At 43.4% G+C, this 19,613-nt stretch overlaps 1 protein-coding gene across 1 annotated transcript in view; it reads right to left on the bottom strand.

Annotated features, from left to right (window-relative positions):
- Positions 1–15,643, bottom strand: part of TEC (tec protein tyrosine kinase) — a 104,126-nt gene extending 88,483 nt beyond the window's left edge. The window contains exon 1 of the mRNA XM_006113450.4: positions 15,202–15,643. Coding sequence (XP_006113512.2) covers positions 15,202–15,411 — 210 coding nt within the window. The 5' untranslated portion in view covers positions 15,412–15,643. The remainder of the gene's footprint in view (positions 1–15,201) is intronic.
- Positions 15,644–19,613: the final 3,970 nt, after the last annotated feature.

Raw genomic sequence — 19,613 nt, 5'->3', positions numbered from 1 at the left:
ACTGGCTCCTGGACACAGAGGCTATGTCTAGACTACATCCCTCTTTAGGATGTAAATGAAGCACTTTGAAAGTGCAAATGAAGCTGGGATTTAAATATCCCATACTTCATTTGTATAATCACATAATGGCGCTCTTTCGAAAAAGCGCTATTTTGAAATTGAAACCGCAGTCTAGAAGCAGTTCTTTCAAAAACGGGGTGCTTGAGGTTTACAGAACCTTGAGGTTTACAGGATCTTTTGAAAAAATGCCCCATTTTCGAAAGAACCGTGTCTAGACTGTGGTTTCAATTCCGAAATAGCGCTTTTTCGAAAAAGCGCCATTACATGATTATGCAAATGAAGTGCAAGATATTTAAATCCCGGCTTCATTTGCACTTTCGAAGTGCTTCATAAACATCCCTCTGCTGACAGAGGGACTTAGTCTAGACATAGCCAGAGAGAGAGAAGGAGGACTTGCTCTTGCTGGAGGTAAAGCAGTGCTAGGGAAGATTTGGCCAGGCAAGCTCTCAGGATGCACAGCCTGAAGCTACTAGGGCTGCAGAGAGGAAGCCAGGGCAGGCAAAGATAGAAGGTCCACCCCCCTTCCCTTGCCAATGATGAGTGGCCATTACAGACTGCAGTTTGCCCCTGAGGCTGGGGCTAGATGAAGACTGGCAGTAGGTCACTGAGACAAGGAGGATATAGGGGAAATTGATGTTTTCTGGGAGGGGAACTGAGTGTTGCCTGGAGTGCAAAGACTGATAAACGCGGCCCAACCCTCCCCCAGAAGGGGGTCAAGAAACACTAGAGCGGACACTGTGGTCCAAGAGTGATGTTGGTTTGGACTGGAGAGTGAAGTCAGGACACAGGGAGAAACCAGCTAGAGGAAGGTGTCCAGCGAGCAAACAAAAGCTAATTCCCAGGGCTACCAGCAGGAGCTGCTGTGGCAGTGAGTCCACGCTGTGACAACATGCCTATATTAACTTATAGAGCAGCCCCTTGTTTTCAAGTTATGGAATAATGTAAAAAGGAAGGACTGATCAGATTTTATCATCTCAGTCTTAAAAACTGAGTTCTTAACTTGCAGTAAGTTCTGTAAGTATGTATAATATACAAGATGCATTAGAGCACTGTAAATAGTTGTGAAAGTAATGTCCTGTATTGAAATGTTATATGTGGCATATGTAAATGTATTTGATTAGTACTTATTCACAACTATTTTATTGCTAGTGACAATGTCACATGTTTTAAGTGGATAGAGAATATTATTTCATTTGCAAGAGTTTTTTCAATCCCTGTATTACCAATAAGTTATTTTTAAGATCCTGTTAAAGTAATGTACAGTGTCAGTAGTAAACAATCTATGTACTAATACAGGGTTAGCATAGTGGTTCATATTTTAAAAATTGCTACAGCAGAAATTGCCAACTCTCTCAAAACATTTTGCACTAGATTGTAATTCTTCAGGGAGATACTGTCTGTCTCTTACTCTGTTTATACTCCCTGTTTCAGGAAAGGTGTGGAAAAATTAGAGAAGGTCTAGAGAAAAGCAACAAAATGATTAAAGGTCTAGAAAACATGACCTGTGAGGGAAGACTGAAAGACTTGGGTTTTCTTAATCTGGGAAAGAGAAGATGGAAAGGGAACATAACAGTTTTCAAGTATCTAAGATTGTTATAAGGAGGAGGGAGGGAAAACTGTTCTCCTTGACTTCTGACAAGAAGCAATGGTTTTAAAATGCGACAAGGGAAGTTTAGGTAGGACATTAGGAAAAAATTCCTAACTGCCAGGGTGGTTAAACACTGGAATAAATTGCCTGGGAAGTTTGCCCTCACTGGAGATTTTTAAGAGCAATTTAGACAGACATCCATCAGGGATGGTCTATGATGCTTGTTTCTGCCACCAGTGCAGGGTATTAGACTTGATAACCTTTAAAGGTACCTTCCATAGATGATTCTACCTTATATAGATTCCTTATATAAAACCTAACACAATGGGGCCCAATTTTGCTTGTGTCTTGAATAGAAATCTCCTTCACCAGTGGCCAGATTTGTATTACACCACATAAATTTGTGGCAGTTGGCAACACTAAGCATCACACACATTTGAAGTAGGCAGAGGAGCTCAAAAATAAGGAAGCAGTAAAAAAGTCTGTTTTTAAATAGATGTCTATATTTTCCAGACGCATGATGTCTTGAAATTTAGGGTTTGACATTTCTCCTGTAGTACTTACTAGAAGATTTACCTAGCATTGACCAAGTCCTTAACTTAATTTTTGTTTTCTAGAAAAACAAATGTACATGCTTCATTTAAGTCATTGTTGTGGGGTGGGGCTAGGGATGAAGGGTTCAGTATGCAGGCTGCTGTGGGAAGAGAGGACTACCCCCAACCCCCTCTCACCTCCACAGCATGGGGACAAGAGAAAAATGCCTCTCCATAGCCATTCCACCTCTAGCAGGCACAGCTGGATCAGTTCCAAGTTCATCTGTCCCTGCATTCCCTAGGTAGAGTGAGCAATGCAGCAAACTGCATGTTGCAGGTTTTTACCCTGTGTCAGGAAATGAATGGAATGTTACCATACAAAGTGGAGGAATCTTAGCCCCCTCCCAAAAAAGGGTGCCTGGGAGACTCAGAGCTGGGGCATTCCCAGACGTGGGGGCATGCCCCCAGCCAGTCCCTTTCACCTGCCTGGTGATTGTCTCTTTTCTGTGTGGTTTTGAGAAGCAATCCCTTTCTCCTGGCATAATCAAACCCTTACCCTTACCTTGCTTTAAGTTATGATAGGAGGAAGCTGTAGACCGATTTTGGTGGTTCTAGGTTTTACAATTTAGAAGTACTTGGACACAGACAAACGCTCCCACATATATAGTAGATATGTGCACCGTCATATTTGATTTTGCCAGAACCAAACCCTCCTAAAGTATGGAAGAGTTTCAATCTGAACTTTGTAACTTAGATCCATTTTTAAATACACAGGAAGTATAGCATAAACTTAACACTTAACATCTTTTTATTTGTCTAAACATATTGATAAGTTTAACTTTGTGCGTGTGATCAGAAAATTCCTCCTCTGGGACCCAGAAAACCCTGGACAGTTGGGCAGGACCTACCCAAATAGAATCAAGACCAAAAGCATGGTTTTCTTTTTAGGCCTGCAGAGTTAAGGAATCTGCACAGGAAGGGTTAAACTGCTATAAAACTCGATGGGGCTAAGGTTCATTCAGTTATTGGGCTCCAGTGACAGATATAAAAAGAGGAAACACCATGCTAGTAAGAACATTTTGTTGTATTTGTGGTTAACTTTTATTTGTTCATTCATTGGCAAGGACCTACTTCTATTTACAAAAGAGTGCTACCACAAGCATGCATGCTTGTGTGTGAGTTCATCCTGTAATGGCACTTTATTTATGTAGAACAGAGTTGGAAACATTTTCAAACCAAAGAGCCAAATTACATCAAAATTCAGAACAAATGGTCAACCAAGAACTAGTATAAGAATGCCCACTTGCATGACTGAAAATATACAACATAATGTTAATTAACATGATGATTAATAGCATAAATTAAACATTGTACCCAAAGACTTTATTTAATGGGACTTCTGCTACTGCTGGGGGTGCAATTTGTGAATGTGAGGGAGCAGGACTCAGGGTCAGGGTGCATGAGAGGCTCAGGAGTATGAGGGAGGTGCAAGAGGCAGGACAGAGCACTGAGGATGGGAATTAGAGTATGTGGGGGGTTGGCTGGGGCTGAATTATCTTCCCTGGCCAGGTCTGAGCTGCTGCACTCAGGCAACAATGCTGGGTGAGGAGCAGAGCCAGGATCGCTGCAGCCAGATGTAGGGGTGTAAGCAACTAGTTGACTATGGGTATGTCTACACTACCCCGCTAATTCGAACTAGCGGGGTAATGTAGGCATACCGCACTTGCAAATGAAGCCCGGGATTTGAATTTCCCGGGCTTCATTTGCATAAGTGGGGAGCCGCCATTTTTAAAACCCCACTGGTTCGAACCCCGTGCAGCGCGGCTACACGGGGCTCGAACTAGGTAGTTCGGACTAGGATTCCTATTCCGAACTACCGGTACACCTCGAACTAGCATGTCCACACTGAGTGGACCCTGAACCGAGGTTAAGGATGGCCAGAAGCAGTGCCGGCAGGGCATCAGAATAGGACTTAGAGCGTGGAGCTGCTGTCACAGGCTAGCCGAGGGCTGTGCTTAAAGGAACCCGACCCCCCACCCCGGACAGACAGTTCCCAGGGGTGCCCCACTTGCAAAACAGTCCTGGCTTCGAGTGCCCTGAGTGCCCACACTCGGCACATCACAGCACTCGGACATCAGCTCGGCTGCACTTGCCGCAGGCTGCCATCCAGGGGGGGTGCAGGAGAGCTTCCACCCCGAGGAGCCCACAGAGCCACCCCAGTCCTCCCCATCGGGGGCTCGTACCCCATTCCTCCCTCATCTCCTTCCACTTTCCCCTCCCTAGCCCCCTTCCTGATGTACAAAATAAAGGACACGTGTGTTCAAAAATAGAAACTCTCTTTATTGAACAAAACTTGGGGAGACTGCGAAAAGGAGGTGGGAGAGGGGAAGAGAGAGGATGGGAGAGGGGAGGGCAACTAAAATGATCAGAGGTTTGGAACAGGTCCCATATGAAGAGAGGATAAAGAGACTGGGACTTTTCAACTTAGAGAAGAGGAGACTGAGGGGGGATATGATAGAGGTCTATAAAAGCATGAATGGTGTGCAGAGGGTGCATAAAGAATAGTTCTTCATTAGTTCCTATAACAGAAGGACTAAAGGACACCAAAGGAAAGGAATGGGTAGCAGGCTTCAAACTAATAACAGAAAGTTCTTCTTCCCAAAGCAAATAGTCAACCTGTGGAACTCCTTGCTGCAGGAGGCTGTGAAGGCTAGAACTAGAACAGAGTTTAAAGAGAAGTGAGATAAAGTGATGGAGGTTGGGTCCATTGAGTGGCATTAGCCAGGGGGTAGAAATGGTGTCCCTGGCCTCTGTTTGTGGAAGGCTGGAGATGGATGGCACGAGACAAATGGCTTGGTTGTTGTCTTCGGTCCATCCCCTCCAGGGTCCCTAGTGTTGGCTGCTGTCAGCAGACAGGCTACTGGGCTAGATGGACCTTTGGTCTGACCCAGTACGGCCATTCTAAGCTCAGGGCTCAGGGTCGGGGGTCTCACTGGACAACCCTGATTTTCATGCAAACCTGCTCCTGGGTGGCCAGGCTGGCAGCTATCCTGCCCTAGACGGCCACTTTCCTGTGCCTAGTGCGGAGGTCGTGGATGAGGTCCACGATGTCCACACTAGACCAGGTGGGCGCCTGCCTCTTGCGGCCCCGGGCAGGCTCCCGGGAGCTGCCAGCCTGGTCCCGGGAAGAGGCGGAGGGCTGGGTGGCAGCGGGTGGCTGGCTCGAGCCGTGCCAGGTGCAGGGTCTGCTGGCTGGGTGCTGGCAGGCTTGCACCTGGCACGGGCACCGTAGCCAGCCCGTGCCCCTTTAAGGGCTCCGGGGCTGGGAGGGGGGCAGAAGAGTTTCCCTGGTGGTGCCCAGAATGGCCACCAGGGAAAGCTGGGGAGGGCTAGCCTCCCACTAGTTCGAATTAAGTGGCTACACAGCCCTTAATTAGAACTAGTTAATTCGAACTAGGCTTAGTCCTCGTAGAATGAGGTTTACCTAGTTTGAATTAAGCGCTTTGCTAGTTCGAATTAAGTTCGAACTAGTGGATCGCGTGTGTAGCGCCTATCAAAGTTAATTCGAACTAACATCTGTTAGTTCGAATTAACTTTGTAGACATACCCTTAGAGATTAACACTGCTACCCCTTTAAAACAAAGGTTTCAACATTGACTTTATTTATGGCAAGAGTGGGAAACCATTTTTGGATTTTGGGCCACTGACCCACAAAAAAATCAGTTGGGGACCACACAAGTGAGAAGCGCCGAAAAAAACACCAAACCCAACCCTCACTGATGTGGCCCCAACTGAAACACCGCACTCCCTCGTGCTCCAGCCCCATGTTGATGGGGAGGGGAGGGAGGACTGAGGTTCAAGGCCTCAGGCTGGATTAATTCTTCTGGGGTTCAAGGGTTAGTGGATTTTGTAGGGCCCCCTAGGCTCTGGGGCCAAAAACAAGAGGTTCAGTGTGCAGGGAAGGGCTGCCAGTGAGTAGGATAGAGATGGATAAACAGGATCGGGGCAGAAGGTGGGGTGCAGGAGTGTGTGAGAGCATGAGGTGTGGCGTGTCTGGCCAAGGGGAGAGGGCAGGAGCAAGGGAGGAGGCAGAATCTGGTCAGTAGAGAGGGTGCTGGCACAAGGGAAAATGCAGGAACAGGCTGGAGGTAGGTGTCTGGCCAGGGGGAAAGGAGCAGGAGCAGGCTGGGGGTACAGGATCTCAGCAAGGGAGGGGATGCAGGGTCTGGGCATGAGGGGGCACTTATTTCCATGCCGTGTGCCACTCCCAGGCACTGGAAGCTTTCTCTGCTGCTCCAGTGGGCACATCAGGGAAAGTCTCCAGGAAGTGTGTCCTTGCATTGCTGTTCCCCTGGCCAGGGAGGAGAACAAGGAAGAAGCCCCACACAGCTGCTTCTGGTTCCAGCTTCTTTCCTGTAAGTCAGATCTTGGGGCGGAGGCTCACACAGGAAGCTGGCACTGGTGCTCCAATCTTGCTGGGGGCTGTGAGGCTGGAGCACCAGTGTGGGCTCCCTACTGCAGGGGGACCAATGGGCTGAGCTCAAGCTGCACAAGAGCCATATCTGGCTCCCTAGTAAGTCATATTTGGCTTGTGAATCATAGGTTGCTGACCCCTGATTTAGAGAGACATAATATTATAGGGAGCAGAGTCCATTAATTCTACTGAGACTAGAGTCGCCACAATCTTATCAGCTGTGGAATGCCAACCAACAGTTTAATCAAATACAGAATTGCTATATTTTCAGGGTTTCTTCTTCTACAATTTTATTCTGATCAGGAGAGCAGCACCACAAAGGCTTAAAAAGTAGGTAGAGGAGAAATTTGGGAGAACTTGGTGATCTCTGTAGCAAAAGTTCTTTCTTACATTCTGCGCAGGTGATCAAGATCTAGAAAAAATGTCTATACTAATAAACAGACCCCTCCCAAATTCACAACCATATCATGAAATTTGGTCTTCCCTGCGAAATCTGGTCTTTTGTGTGCTTTTGCCCTTTTACTATACAGATTTCATGGGAGAGACCAGCATTTCTAAAATCAGGGGTCCTGCCTCAAAAGGGAGCTGCATGGTGGTTCAAAAGGTTATTTTAGGGGGGCTGTGGTACTGCTACCCTTACTTCTGTGTTGCTTTCAGATCTGAGCAGCTGGACAGTGGTGACGATTGGCCAGGTGCCCAATTCTGAAGACAATGCCCTGTCAGCAGCAATGCAGAAGTAAGAGTGGGGATGCAAATACCCTACTGTGGCACACTTATTTCTCTGCTGCCACCTGCGGAGTTGCAATCACCACTGCCAACTGAGGACCCAGTTCTGCAGGCAGCAGTTTAGAAGTAGAAGTAGCTATACTATAACATGCCATGCAATCCTTACTTCTGTACTGCTGCTGGCAGCAGCTCTGCCTTTACAGCTGGGCTCCCAGCTAGTAGCCACGATTCTTCAACTGTCCAGATTGAAAGACAGCACCATTACAAGCCGCAATTCAGAAGTCGAGGCAGCAATATTGTGACTCCCCCTACAATAACCTTGTGATGTCTCCATGACACCCTTTGGAGTCAACACCCTACAACTCCAATGCTGTGAAATGCCAGATTAAATAGATGAAATAATTAAATTCACTATTTTTAAATAAGACTGTGAAGTGGACAAAAGTAGAACGTGAATTTGATAGGGCCCTACTGAAACTAGAGCAGTGGTTTTCAAACTTTTTTCTTGTGACCCAGTTGAAGAATATAGTTGATGCCTGTGACCCAACATAAGTTGACTAGAACATGGGCTCCGGATGAGAGTTTTGAGGTTTATGTGGGGGCTCCAGCTTTCAGGGTGTCAGGGCTGTGGCAAGAGGTGCTTACCTTGAGTGGCTCCCAGTCAGTGGTGCAGCAGGAGTGCTATGGCAAGCTTCCTGCCTCCCCTGGCACTGTAGAGCATGCTGTCCCCTAGAAGCAGCCAGCAGCAGGTTCCCAGCCAATGGGAATGCAGAGCTAGTGCCTGGGGCAGAGGAATTCCAGAGAGCCCTATGCATGCTCTCATCCCCCAACCTAGGAGCCGGGCCTATTGCTGGCTGCTTCTGGGGCACAGCGCAGTCTGTGGTGCCAGGATAAGTGGGTAGCCTGCCTTAGCACCCCCACGGGTCACCTGATCAACCTACAGAACAAGACCCAGTGCCTGACATTCCACAACCCAGTACTGGGTCACGACCTGTAGTTTGAAAAACCACAGAACTGGAGTCAGCAATTTTGATCCTTTGGGGAATTCTAAAGGCTGTTCTTTGCACAGTAGTAACTGACCTTGTGTTAAATATTAATTCTCATTGCACTCTTGTGAGGTAGGTAAGTTATTTCCCATAACATCTCTACAGCTGGTTTTTCATTACCTTTATATTGACAAGGAACATAAAGGGACTATTGAAACCTTTCTGATACTTTGAGAAGCATGAAACAAATGTCATATGAAAGCAACATTTGGGGCAAGAGGTACATTTTTCTGAAGATGTCAAACTGATCTCAAATTGATATTGGGATGCAACTCCCTACTTGTAAATACTTTTTAAAAATTATTTCTACCAAAGAGAGACTGTTTGAATTATCTGATGAAAGACTGATGAAACTATAGCCCCTACTCTTAAGCCCTATTTCCTTCTCTTCATTAAATCATCTGTAGGCCAGCACTTAAACATCAAAATCACCTGTCTTTCTACTCTGAAACAGAAATCAGACCACATCCCAAAATAGTTTAAAAACTCATAACACACACAGTAGCAAACTGGCAAAAGAATGCCATTGGCACACACAGAATGCCAGAATGTTTCTTTATACCATTTCCTGTATGACATAGGTTCTTTCCCTCTGTACCATCTGTTCACCCTTCTAAATTGTTCACATATTTTGCGACACAAATTTTGTGTTTCTATGGCTATGTCTACACTGCATTTGGTTTGGGTTTTTTTTGAAAAAGATACACAAGTTGTGAACCACAATTTATGTATCTTTTTCCGCTTGTTTTTTTGGAAGAGGCTTTTCTGACCTTTGGCCTATTTATATGGGGCCAAATGTGGGAAAAACCTCCTCTTTCGAAGAACCCTTATTCCTCATAAAATGAGGAGTACAGGGACGCTGAAAGAACATGCCCCTTTTTTGGAAACTGTTCCAAAAAAGTGGACACATTCCATGAATGCGGCAGAGTTTTTCTGGGATACCTCCAGTATCCTGGGAAAGCTATTCAGTGTAGACATAGCCTATAGCTGTAGCTACCTAGATACAGTCCTGTTTTCCCTATGACTAAAAGAGCTAATGCAACATGTGGATGTATAAACAGGGGAATCTCAAATAGGAGGAAAGAGATTGTTTTACCTCTGTATTTGGCACTGGTGTGACTAGTCCTGCTTTCAACAATTCAAGAAGGATGTTGATAAATTCGAACAAGTTCAGAGAAGAGCCACAATAATGATTAAAAGTTTGGAAAATATGCCTAAAAATGACAGACTTCCAGGCCCAGATCCACAGTGGACCGAGCACTGCATTGCCTAACTTGTAGGTGCCTACAAAATTACTGGAACAAAGAGCCACAAAGCCTGAGTTTGGCATCTTGACTCCCCATGCAGTGAAGGGATCAGAGAAATAGGTGCCTGAGAAAGCAATCCACAAAAGCCAGTACCCAAGGTGGGGATCTGCCTGAGCTACCCGATTAGATACCTACAAGAGAGGTTTGTCCCAAGCTCTGTCTCACAGACAGGCACCTCCTTGCTAATGATCCACAACCAGGAATCCCTCTTGGAGTCAGACAGGTGCCTAAATTGTTTCTTATGAGAATTAATTATGTACCTACCTCATTCCACACAAAATGGCCAGAATAGGAGTAAGTTATGGTGTCCACCTTATAACATTTAGCCCAGTGGTTAGAGCACTCAGTCTGGGAATGCCTGAGAGTGTGATTTTATACCTTCGCAGCTAGGGGACCCATCCAGAATTGGACCAGGGTCCAATCCCCGTGCTCTAATTATATTATATTTATCCAAAGTGGAACAGCTTTAACAGGAGAGAGAGACCCACATCAACATATCCCCTACTTCAATAGTTAGAGCATTCTCCTGTTAAAATTCTATCAGACAGAGGGCTGAATTGATCCTGAGTGTTTCACATCTCAGGTGAGTGTAAGAAACTGAGCTAAAAGAGCTGTGGTGCCTCCTCTGGACAGATTTTAAATAGGACTCAAATTGGTAGGCACATTCAAAGACCACAAACCAGATTGAGCCTTATGGGTCAGATAAATGCCAGAAGATCATGTGCAGCTTTTAGGTGGGACACAGGCATCTGGATTCTTTTAATGAGGCAGCAATACACATTAGGGAGCTAATTGACTAGCCAACTATCCGATAAGCAAAAGCTTATCAAATTGTCAACTAGTCCCTCAACTAGTTGTCCCGCCCCCCCTTGCTGCCTCTAAGAGGGGAAGCAGGAGTTTGTGCTGGAGGGAGCCAGCTTAAAAGCCAGTTTCTCCCAGCACTATCTCTGCTGGGGTGGGGCGGGGGGAGGCAGAGAGCTAGCTGGACCCGTGCGAGCTAGGAATCAGCTGATTCCCAGCTCATGCCCAGTTTCAGACACTTCATTTTAAAAGCAGAGGTGCACTCTTAATACACCTGGCAGACTCTTAATACATTTAAAAATCATAAACACAGTGGAGGGGGACCAGGCACAAGCTGGGAATCCAGCTGTTCCAGTTTGCGCCAGGTTCCTGTACTGCGCATCAGCCTTTTAAATGTATTAAGGGCTGGCATTTAAAAGGCAGAGCCACAGCAGGGTTAACTCCCAGAGCCAGGAGCTAACCCCTCTGTAGCTCCCCAGCATATTAACTAGTTGATGAAAATTTCATCAACTAGTCGATTAGCTGATTAAACTAAATTTAACATCCCTAAAGCACATTCCCCGAGGCAGAAATATAGGTGTCTAGGGTACTTTCACAGCAAAAACTCAAGTACCAAATGAATGTAGGTGTCTACCAGGGTAGGCAGCAGCAGCCAAGAGAAGGTTTTGTTAATTGCACAGTGGCGCTTAAAACTAGAACTTAGGCTCCTAAATACCTTTGTGGATATAGGAGTTCAATCTATTTGACTTAATAAAGAGAAGGCTGAGAGCTAACGTGATCATAGTTTATAAGTACCTGCGTGAAGGACAACAATTCTGTAACAAAAGGCTCCTCATTCTAGCAGACCAGGACTGATTAGACCCAGTTGCTGGAAACTGATTCTTAATTCAGACAAAATAAGGTGCACTTTTTTTTTTAAACCAGTGAGGATAATTAACAAAATACCAACAGTAGTGGTAGATTTTTCCTATCACTGGCATTTAAAAAATAATCTTGATTGGCTTTTTCTAGAAAATAATCCTGTAGTTCAAAAATTCAAGACAGTCCTATAGCTCTCCCACACTGAATTATAATCTACAAGTGAAATATCATCCAGGTTCATGGCTGAAAATTAAAATAGCACCCAGAACTACTACTTCACTCACAACTTAGTATAAACATATAAGAAATGCAAACAGACTTTTAAAATGACAGAGAAAAATGTACGAATTAATTGTGAGGAAGCTAAATCTCTCTATTTTAGCCAGAAAATATTTTATGAGGTAAAACTGATAGTGTCTCAATTTTGTGTTCCAGGGTTAGACAGTATATTGACCTTGGTCCTAACAGGATTTCTTATGGGGTTATCTATACCACATATAGGTACCCTTTTCCCCCTGAAAATAGTTGGGTGATATAATACAAATACCATGAGCAACATCATTCAAGGGGTAGAGCTTGTCTATATTCAAGAATTTCTATCTCACTCTGCCTCATTTTAATAGAGCACTCACTTTTTAGAGATTATGCTTAACACAGCAGGCTCTTCACTGTGTTGGCTTCTACAGTTAGGAATTGATCTCCCTTGACTCCTGCTCCCAACCCTTTCCAAAAGTCCACCCCACCCTACTTTCAAGAAACCCCTTTCTTTTCTAAATGCATGTTTTATTCTGACCACTATCAGCCATTGTGTAAAACCTCTAAAACTCCAGTTATAAAACCAAGCCTTATTGTTTGTAATAGTTTTAGTTTTTGGTAGAGTTGTGCGGCATGGTATTTTTTCTACTTTTATTATCCTTACTGTGAATAAAGGTCTGAAAGGTTTAGCATGAGGCAGAGTGACTTAGAATTGCCAGCATACAAGGACAATAATCAAATACCAGTCACTACTAGTTGTTTCTTGTTTTATTTTTAAAAAGACAGAAATGGCATACATGTTCCAGCTAATTCTCAGCTTTCCCACTCTACCAAAAAAAGAGTGAAACATTTATATGTATTTATTTTCTAAAAATATATTAATAAAAATTGAGGAAGAAAAGGGGAAGACAGAACAGGAGGGGATTTCCGACACTGGTAAACCTCTTTCTGTGAGGAAGAAGCCTTTTTCCAAAAGAGCTCTTTTGGAAAAAGGTGTGTGTGGATGTGGAAGAGGGAGTTCTTTCGAAAGAAGAGGAAAAAGCACAGGTGCACTGGTGGCCACTCCATCCATAGTAATCACAGCTTAAATGTGAGAGAGAGTCCATTCAGTGTGGACACTATCTTTCAAAAAAGCAGATCGCTTTTTCAATGCACTTGTGTGTGGACACTCTCTTTCAGAAGAAGTTTTTTTGGAAAATCTCGTTTGAAAAAAGGTTCTTCTGAAAGAAGCTTGCAGTCTAGACATAAACTTAGTAAATCATGTACATTCCTCAAAATGTTCAGATGGAAAAAATCAGGTTTTTTTATTACAACAACTACTAGCACACCATGTCAGAATATTATTGTGTTGACCTCTCTGATATTTGTACCATGTTATCTGGCTCATTTCTGTAGGGAGTGGGGGAAGGAAGAGAGAGAGACCTCTATTAGTGAAACCTTTATACAAACACATGCATAAACAAAGTCTTAAATTTCAGCAGCAAGAAAAGGGATACCAGGGAAAACAAAGGTAAATGAAAACATTAAAACAAGTAAAACATCACTGACTAATAAAGGATAGGCATCTTTTCACAATCACCATCTAGATCAGTGTTTCCCAAATGGTGTTCCGCGGAACTCTGGGGTTCTATGAAGTGAAAATAAGGGTTCCACAAAAAAATTCCATCAAAATAACATTTTATGATTTAAAATTTTTTTGTACACATTAAATGTGATTTTTGTTTTTAAATATGTGCAGTTAAACTAAATCTTGATCTCATGACCTTGTTTAGCATGTTTATTATTATCCTTACTTATTTGTAGTCTACTTTTTCAGTTCCATATATTAGACTATTGTTAGGGGTTCTGCAAAATTCTTTCTAGTTTAAAAGAGTTTCAAGGCCAAATAAAATGTGGAAACACTTGTCTAGACCATATGAAGTACAAAGTTGCATTGTCTTCTAAAAAGAAAACGTCTTAAATATTTGAGATAAACATCTGCATAAAACTTAAAACATTTTACAATGTATTGTATTTGCACTGTTAATTTATAAACATACACATTGACCAATCCTAAAACAGAATAAAAACTACACACTTTTTATAGTGATTACAAATTATTAGAGATGTCAAAATTCTTCATGTTTCCAAAAGATTCTACAATAATGAAGTTAGGGTTTTTTAATTTATCATCAAATTATAAGATACAATAATATCATGACACCTCACTCATGAATAAAATGCTGTTCCAGGGCAACATTGTCCATCAGTTCCATCTTATTTACTTCCATTTTTAGCTATTGTAAGCAACCAGTCTCTGAATGCTTTCTTTAAAAATTAAAAATTCACAATCCCTAAAATACACTCAAGTCCAATGTCACATAATAAGCAATATACAATTCTAAGCGATTGCTGAGGGTGTTTGCAGTGAGATTTAAAACTGCGTAGAGAACTTTTTTCATCTATACCCATGTTTCTCAACCAGTGGTATGAGTACCCTCAGGGATACTTGAGAGAAGTCTGGGGGGGTAAGTCAACACAACTGAAATTTGGAGAACTGAATTTTTGTTAAGTTTTACAGCGATTTTGTATTTTTGTACTTTTTACATGCAAAAATTTCGTTGCCCACCCAGCTACAATTAAGTTGCAATGGTAGAATGTGTTACAATGGTAGAAAAAATTGTGTATCTGAAAACTGTTGGTACTGGGGGGGTACACTTTTTTTTTAAAGGGTACTTTATAAAAAAAGGTTGAGAAACACTGATCTATACTTAGTATCACAAGTTGTGAAGTGTTCTCAGAAACATGCTAATGTGTAAACTCTGCACTTGCTCACTTATGAAATGATCGTGAAAGTCTATCAGGTCATGCAAAAAATTATTTGTCTCACCCTTTCCAGAACTGATGAGACTTAGTTTTTTTATTTTACTTATTTGTTTACTCCCTTGTCCCCACACGCAACAGGAGCAGCACACCTTCAGTTAAATTACTAGTTAGTGCGGATTTATCTATCATTGCCGTATTTAGGCACATGGCATAGATTAGGACCTGTCACCCCTTAGCCCTCCTGGATAGGGTACAACCCTCACTGAGCCTTGGTCTTAAGGTGCCCAAGGCTGGAAAGAACGAAACCTCTGGGAAAGAGGAGCACAGTGTGGGCGTTCTCTCGGCAGAACTATTTCTTCCTTAAACAACAAATAGTCTGGTTGCACTTCCTAGACTAACAAAATATGTAGATGGTATCACGTACTTTCGTGGGCATAACCCACTTCAGATGATCGGAATCAACATTCCCGTCATCTGAAGAAGTGGGTTGTGCCAACGAAAGCGCGATACCATCTACATGTTTTGTTAGTCTAGGAAGTGCAACCAGACCATTGTTGTTTTAAGTTTTTCCTGTTACAAAAGTAACTCGGATACCCCTTTGAAACTTTATTTCTTCCTTGTTAGAGCAGCTCCCCCACCCGCCAGGGGGTGCACACTGCCCCTTCCCCACACCTTCGCCTCCCTGCCTCGCTGCTGCACAGTGTAGCGAGCGGCAGGTGGGAAAAGAGGCGCCCCCAGCCCTTACCTGCAGGCGCGGCTGGAGCCGAAGGGCGCTGCTCCTGCTGCTGTGGGAAGGCTGAGCCCTAGAGCCGCTATTGCGGCGCAAGCTTGCCTTGAAGCCTGGCCCTCCCGGGGGCCGGTCACCAATTAGATGGCCGCCCCTTTCTCTTCCTCCTCCCACTGCCCCGCCGGAGAGCAGCCAGCCCAGCCCCCGGTGAAGCTCCTGTACTTTCATTTTACGCGGCGGCCGCTAAGAAAAAGGAAGCTGCGAATTGCTGTGTGTTCCGCTCGCAGCACTGAGGCTCCTCGGCCACGTTTTCGGCTCTGTCCTGTGGACTCCCTCCCTAAACACCTGCCTTCTGAGCCGTGTGCGGGGAAACCTTACGGCCCGGGGGCCGGCCGGAGAGCAGGTTTCATGATTCCGGTGCCCTGCGCGCCTTCATCTTCCCAAAACACCATTTTCCTCCCCTTCTCCGGTCTGTCACCCGTAAAACTCTCCGATTGCAGTGGCTAGACGTGCCCTTGTTGGTAGCGCTCCCCTGCTGGCACGCGGAGGAGGTCAGAAACGAGTCATTGCCCCAAATCAGGAAGTTTGCAAGTAAAAATCTGAACTTCCCCACATCTGAGGGTGTTTACATTCGGTGTAGTATCATGCCAGTATAATCAGGGGCGTATCTGTCACAACTTTCAGAGCTGGATCCACACTCTAACCTAAAGTCATTTTTTCGGATCTGGTAGACAATGTGGAATCATCTCTTTTTGAAATGGCTAGCTCAGCTGTTTTGCCCTGTGAGTGGGCACATCCTCTCTCTCTAGGAGGGAAATGGCTAACAAGTTCCTTTTGAGACCAGCCAGCACTAACCAGACACACCTATAAGGCTTGTTTGCCTGGAGGGGGGGAAGCTTAAAAGGGGAAAGCCCTGTTCTCCAGAAAAAAAGGTGGTGGGGTGGGAGAAAGGATGATTATATGGATTGAGTAGCAAGGCAAAAGAGTCTTGCATCTTGCTGTTCCTGAGATTGCATGGATCAGTTGTGAATTTAGGGTGACTAAAAGAAGAGGCTGTAGGCAGACCTTAACCTTGATTTGTTTTAAATGGTACTTGCAGACCAATCTGTAAGCCAATCTCTAAAAGGGGATGATGAAAGAGATAGGAAAAGAGTGGAGAAAGAACTCATATATAGTTTGAGAAACCTCTTGTGTGCTAAAATAAGAAGGACTATGTAAGTAGTTTAGATTGTGGTCTCTTGAGGACTCAGAGAGTTAATCACTATATGGTGTTTTGGGAGGGAGGGTTTAAGATCTTGTTCTAGGTTTGGGTTGGGAAAGTGAAATAAAGGGAATGGGTGTTTATACCAAACAAGACCTGTATACAAGTGATAAGTCTGTGTCATTGGTCTGCTCTAAAAGTTTATTTTATATACTCTAAACTAAAGTCACTTCTGCAGCTGCTGTTCAATTTCACCTCCTCTCAGTTATTGCTTGCAAATGATGTTTCCACTCTTCACCCAAGCCAACCTTGGGAAGAAGAAACCTCTATAAGTCTGTTCAAGGTAGAAGTACCCTTTTGTAGATGATGCAGAGAGGGAAGATTTCTAAAATCTTGTAGGGCTGAGAACCCACACCGATAGACTTTTTTTTTTCCTCAATAAAAACGAGGTGGGGAGGGGTAGAAAGAGTGACTTGGCTATTGTGGACTCGAAGATGCTAATAATATGTTAAGATTGGTACTTATATGGAATGACATCACTATAAAGATAAAAGTTTAATTGAGTGGGAAAGGAACAGAAGAGAATGATTGAGAGTAAATAGAGAAATAGGAAAAATATGGAAGTAGCTATACTGGAACAGACCAAAGACCTATCTAGCATGGGATCCTGTCTTCTGACAGTGGCCGATGCCAGATGATTTAGAAGGAATGAACAGGGCAACTATGGAGTGATCATCCCTTGTCATCTGGTTCCAGCTTCTGGCAATCAGTGGTTTAGAGACCATCTGGACCATGGGATTGTGCCCCTGACCATCTTGACTAAAGCAATTGATGGATGTATCCTCTTTGAACTCATGACTTTTCTGGAACCCATTGATACTTCTTCCCTGCAGAATGTCCAGGGGTAATGAATTCCAAAGGCTTTCTGTTAATTTCATTGGGTGATCCCTTGTTCGGTGTAATGTGAACACATACCTATTCATATTTTCCACACCATTCATAATTTTATAGACCAGTGACTCTGAGTCTTTAGTCTGTGAACCTCAAATTCTGAATGGAATACAGGCTCTTCTGGAAAGCTTGGACACAGTTTGTGGACATACAGTGGTCTGTAGACCACAACTTGCACACTACTTTTCTAGACTTACCAAAGTCCTCTCTTTTTCCAAGCTGAATAGGATCTTTTTAATTTCTTTTCATATGGAAATTGTTCCATAGGCCTGACGCATTTTTTTTACCCTTCTCTGTATTCTTTGCTGTCTTTTTTTTAAAGATGGTAACCAGAATTGTACACAGTATTCAAGGTGTGAGTATAGCATGGATTTATATAGTGGCATTATACTATTTTTCTCTTTCATTTTATATTCCCTCCCCCTCGTGGTCCCTCACATCGTTAGCTTTGGTTGACTTCTACTATACATTGAGGAAATGTTTTCAGAGAACTATCCACAAGATTTCTCTTGAGGGTGCCTAAATTAGCTGTTACTACTCAGTATGTATTTATAGTCAGGGATGTTTTCCATAGTTCATTGCTTTGCCTTTATAAACATTGGATTTCGTGTATTATTTTGTGCAATTTTGAGATTCTTCTCAAGTTGTCTTTTAATGTAACTGTCTTGAGTAATTTTGTATCATTAGCAAATTTTGCCTTCTCAATACTTAAGCCCTTTTGCAGATTATTTGGAGACCCAGTTATTTACCTCTTTCCATTGTGAAAACTGGTCATTTATTCCTTCCCTCTGTTTAAGAAGGAAAATCCCTTTGCGGATCAATAGCTAGTTAAAAGTTTTTTAAAATTTCAAGGGGTAGACATGTAAGTCTGTAATTGTTTTTAATGTTAATCCTGTGGCACCTTAGGCTATGTCGACGCAGCGGCCGTATCCCGAAATAACTATTGTGGGTCTTAAGAGCAAACCTGTTATATCAAAATATAATGGGCTTACTATTCTGACATTCCTGTAACCCTTATTACATGAGGTTTAAGGGATATTTTGGAATAGCACCTTATTTTGAAATAACATTGAAATAAGTTGCGCAATTTGCACTATGATAGTTCCTAGGACCAACCACTGCCAAGACTTAAAGGACAAAGGAGGCTGTTTACAGGTGATCATCCAGACATTGAGGGGAACATCCTTGATGGCTTTCATTTGCACATTTAAAACCACTCCATATTTCTCTTTTCATACAAGAGAAATACATACATAAAAGATATGCAAATCCAGCAGATTGTGACATTAAAATTGATAGGTTACATGAGATATTTTGTCCAAAACATCTTTGAGTTATGCATATTCGTGTCCATAAATCCATTTCAGTAAGCATGGAGGGGGGCCATCTCATTATCTAGGGCTTTGTAAGTTTAAAATACAGCCACGACAGCATGGCCATAGCACCAGTGCTGGGAGATTATTCTCCTAGTGCTCTTATACCACCTCCACTCCATGAGGGAAGTAGCTAACAGCACTGGGAACCTGTAAAGAGCCAGTATAAACAGTACTGTGCCTTGCTATCCACTGAGGTGTATGTATGGGGGTTTTTTTTTACACCCCTGAATAAGAAAGCTACAGCAAAGTGGCAGTGTAGACAAGACCTAAGTGCCTTCCAGGTAGCAAAGCCCCAAGTGAATTCAGGAACATTCACGTGCCATTCTAGATGAGAACTGAGCTCCATTTTGTCCAGTATCCTGTCTCCAACAGGAACTTGATTTGAACTGTTCTGAGGCAGAGCCGGTCCTAACCAATCGGTGGCCCTGGGCATCAATCAAAAAAACCCAAAAAAACTGGAGGAAGATTTGGAAGGTCGGGCCAAAATGCGGTTGCAGCCCGCCCCTAAGACTGGCTCTGTTGGCGGGCCCTTGAAAATGGCGGACCCGGGCAACCATTTGGCTCGCCCACCCCTAAGACCAGCTTTGTTCAGAGGTAGATGAGGAATATTTTCCCTCTGTTATGTGTCCTCCAACTTGCTAACAGACATTGGCTTAAACCTTGGTGCATGACTATACCTTCTAATTTTTTTGTCCTTGTTATAATTCTAGATATTCTTGTTATCAATACAGGTGGGTCCAATCCCTTTTTGTATCTTAAGTTCTTAAGTTCAGTAGCTTCCTGTGGCAATGAGTTCCCCGGCCTAATTATAATGTGTGAAAAAGCTTTTCCTTTTCCATTTTGAATTTGCCACCTTTTAAAAATTTCATTGTATGTCTTTTTGTTCTTTCATGAAAGAAGAA

This window comes from Pelodiscus sinensis, chromosome 5, assembly GCF_049634645.1.
Source record: "Pelodiscus sinensis isolate JC-2024 chromosome 5, ASM4963464v1, whole genome shotgun sequence".
Lineage (NCBI taxonomy): Eukaryota > Metazoa > Chordata > Testudines > Trionychidae > Pelodiscus > Pelodiscus sinensis.
This window is presented reverse-complemented; position numbering and strand designations above follow the sequence as displayed.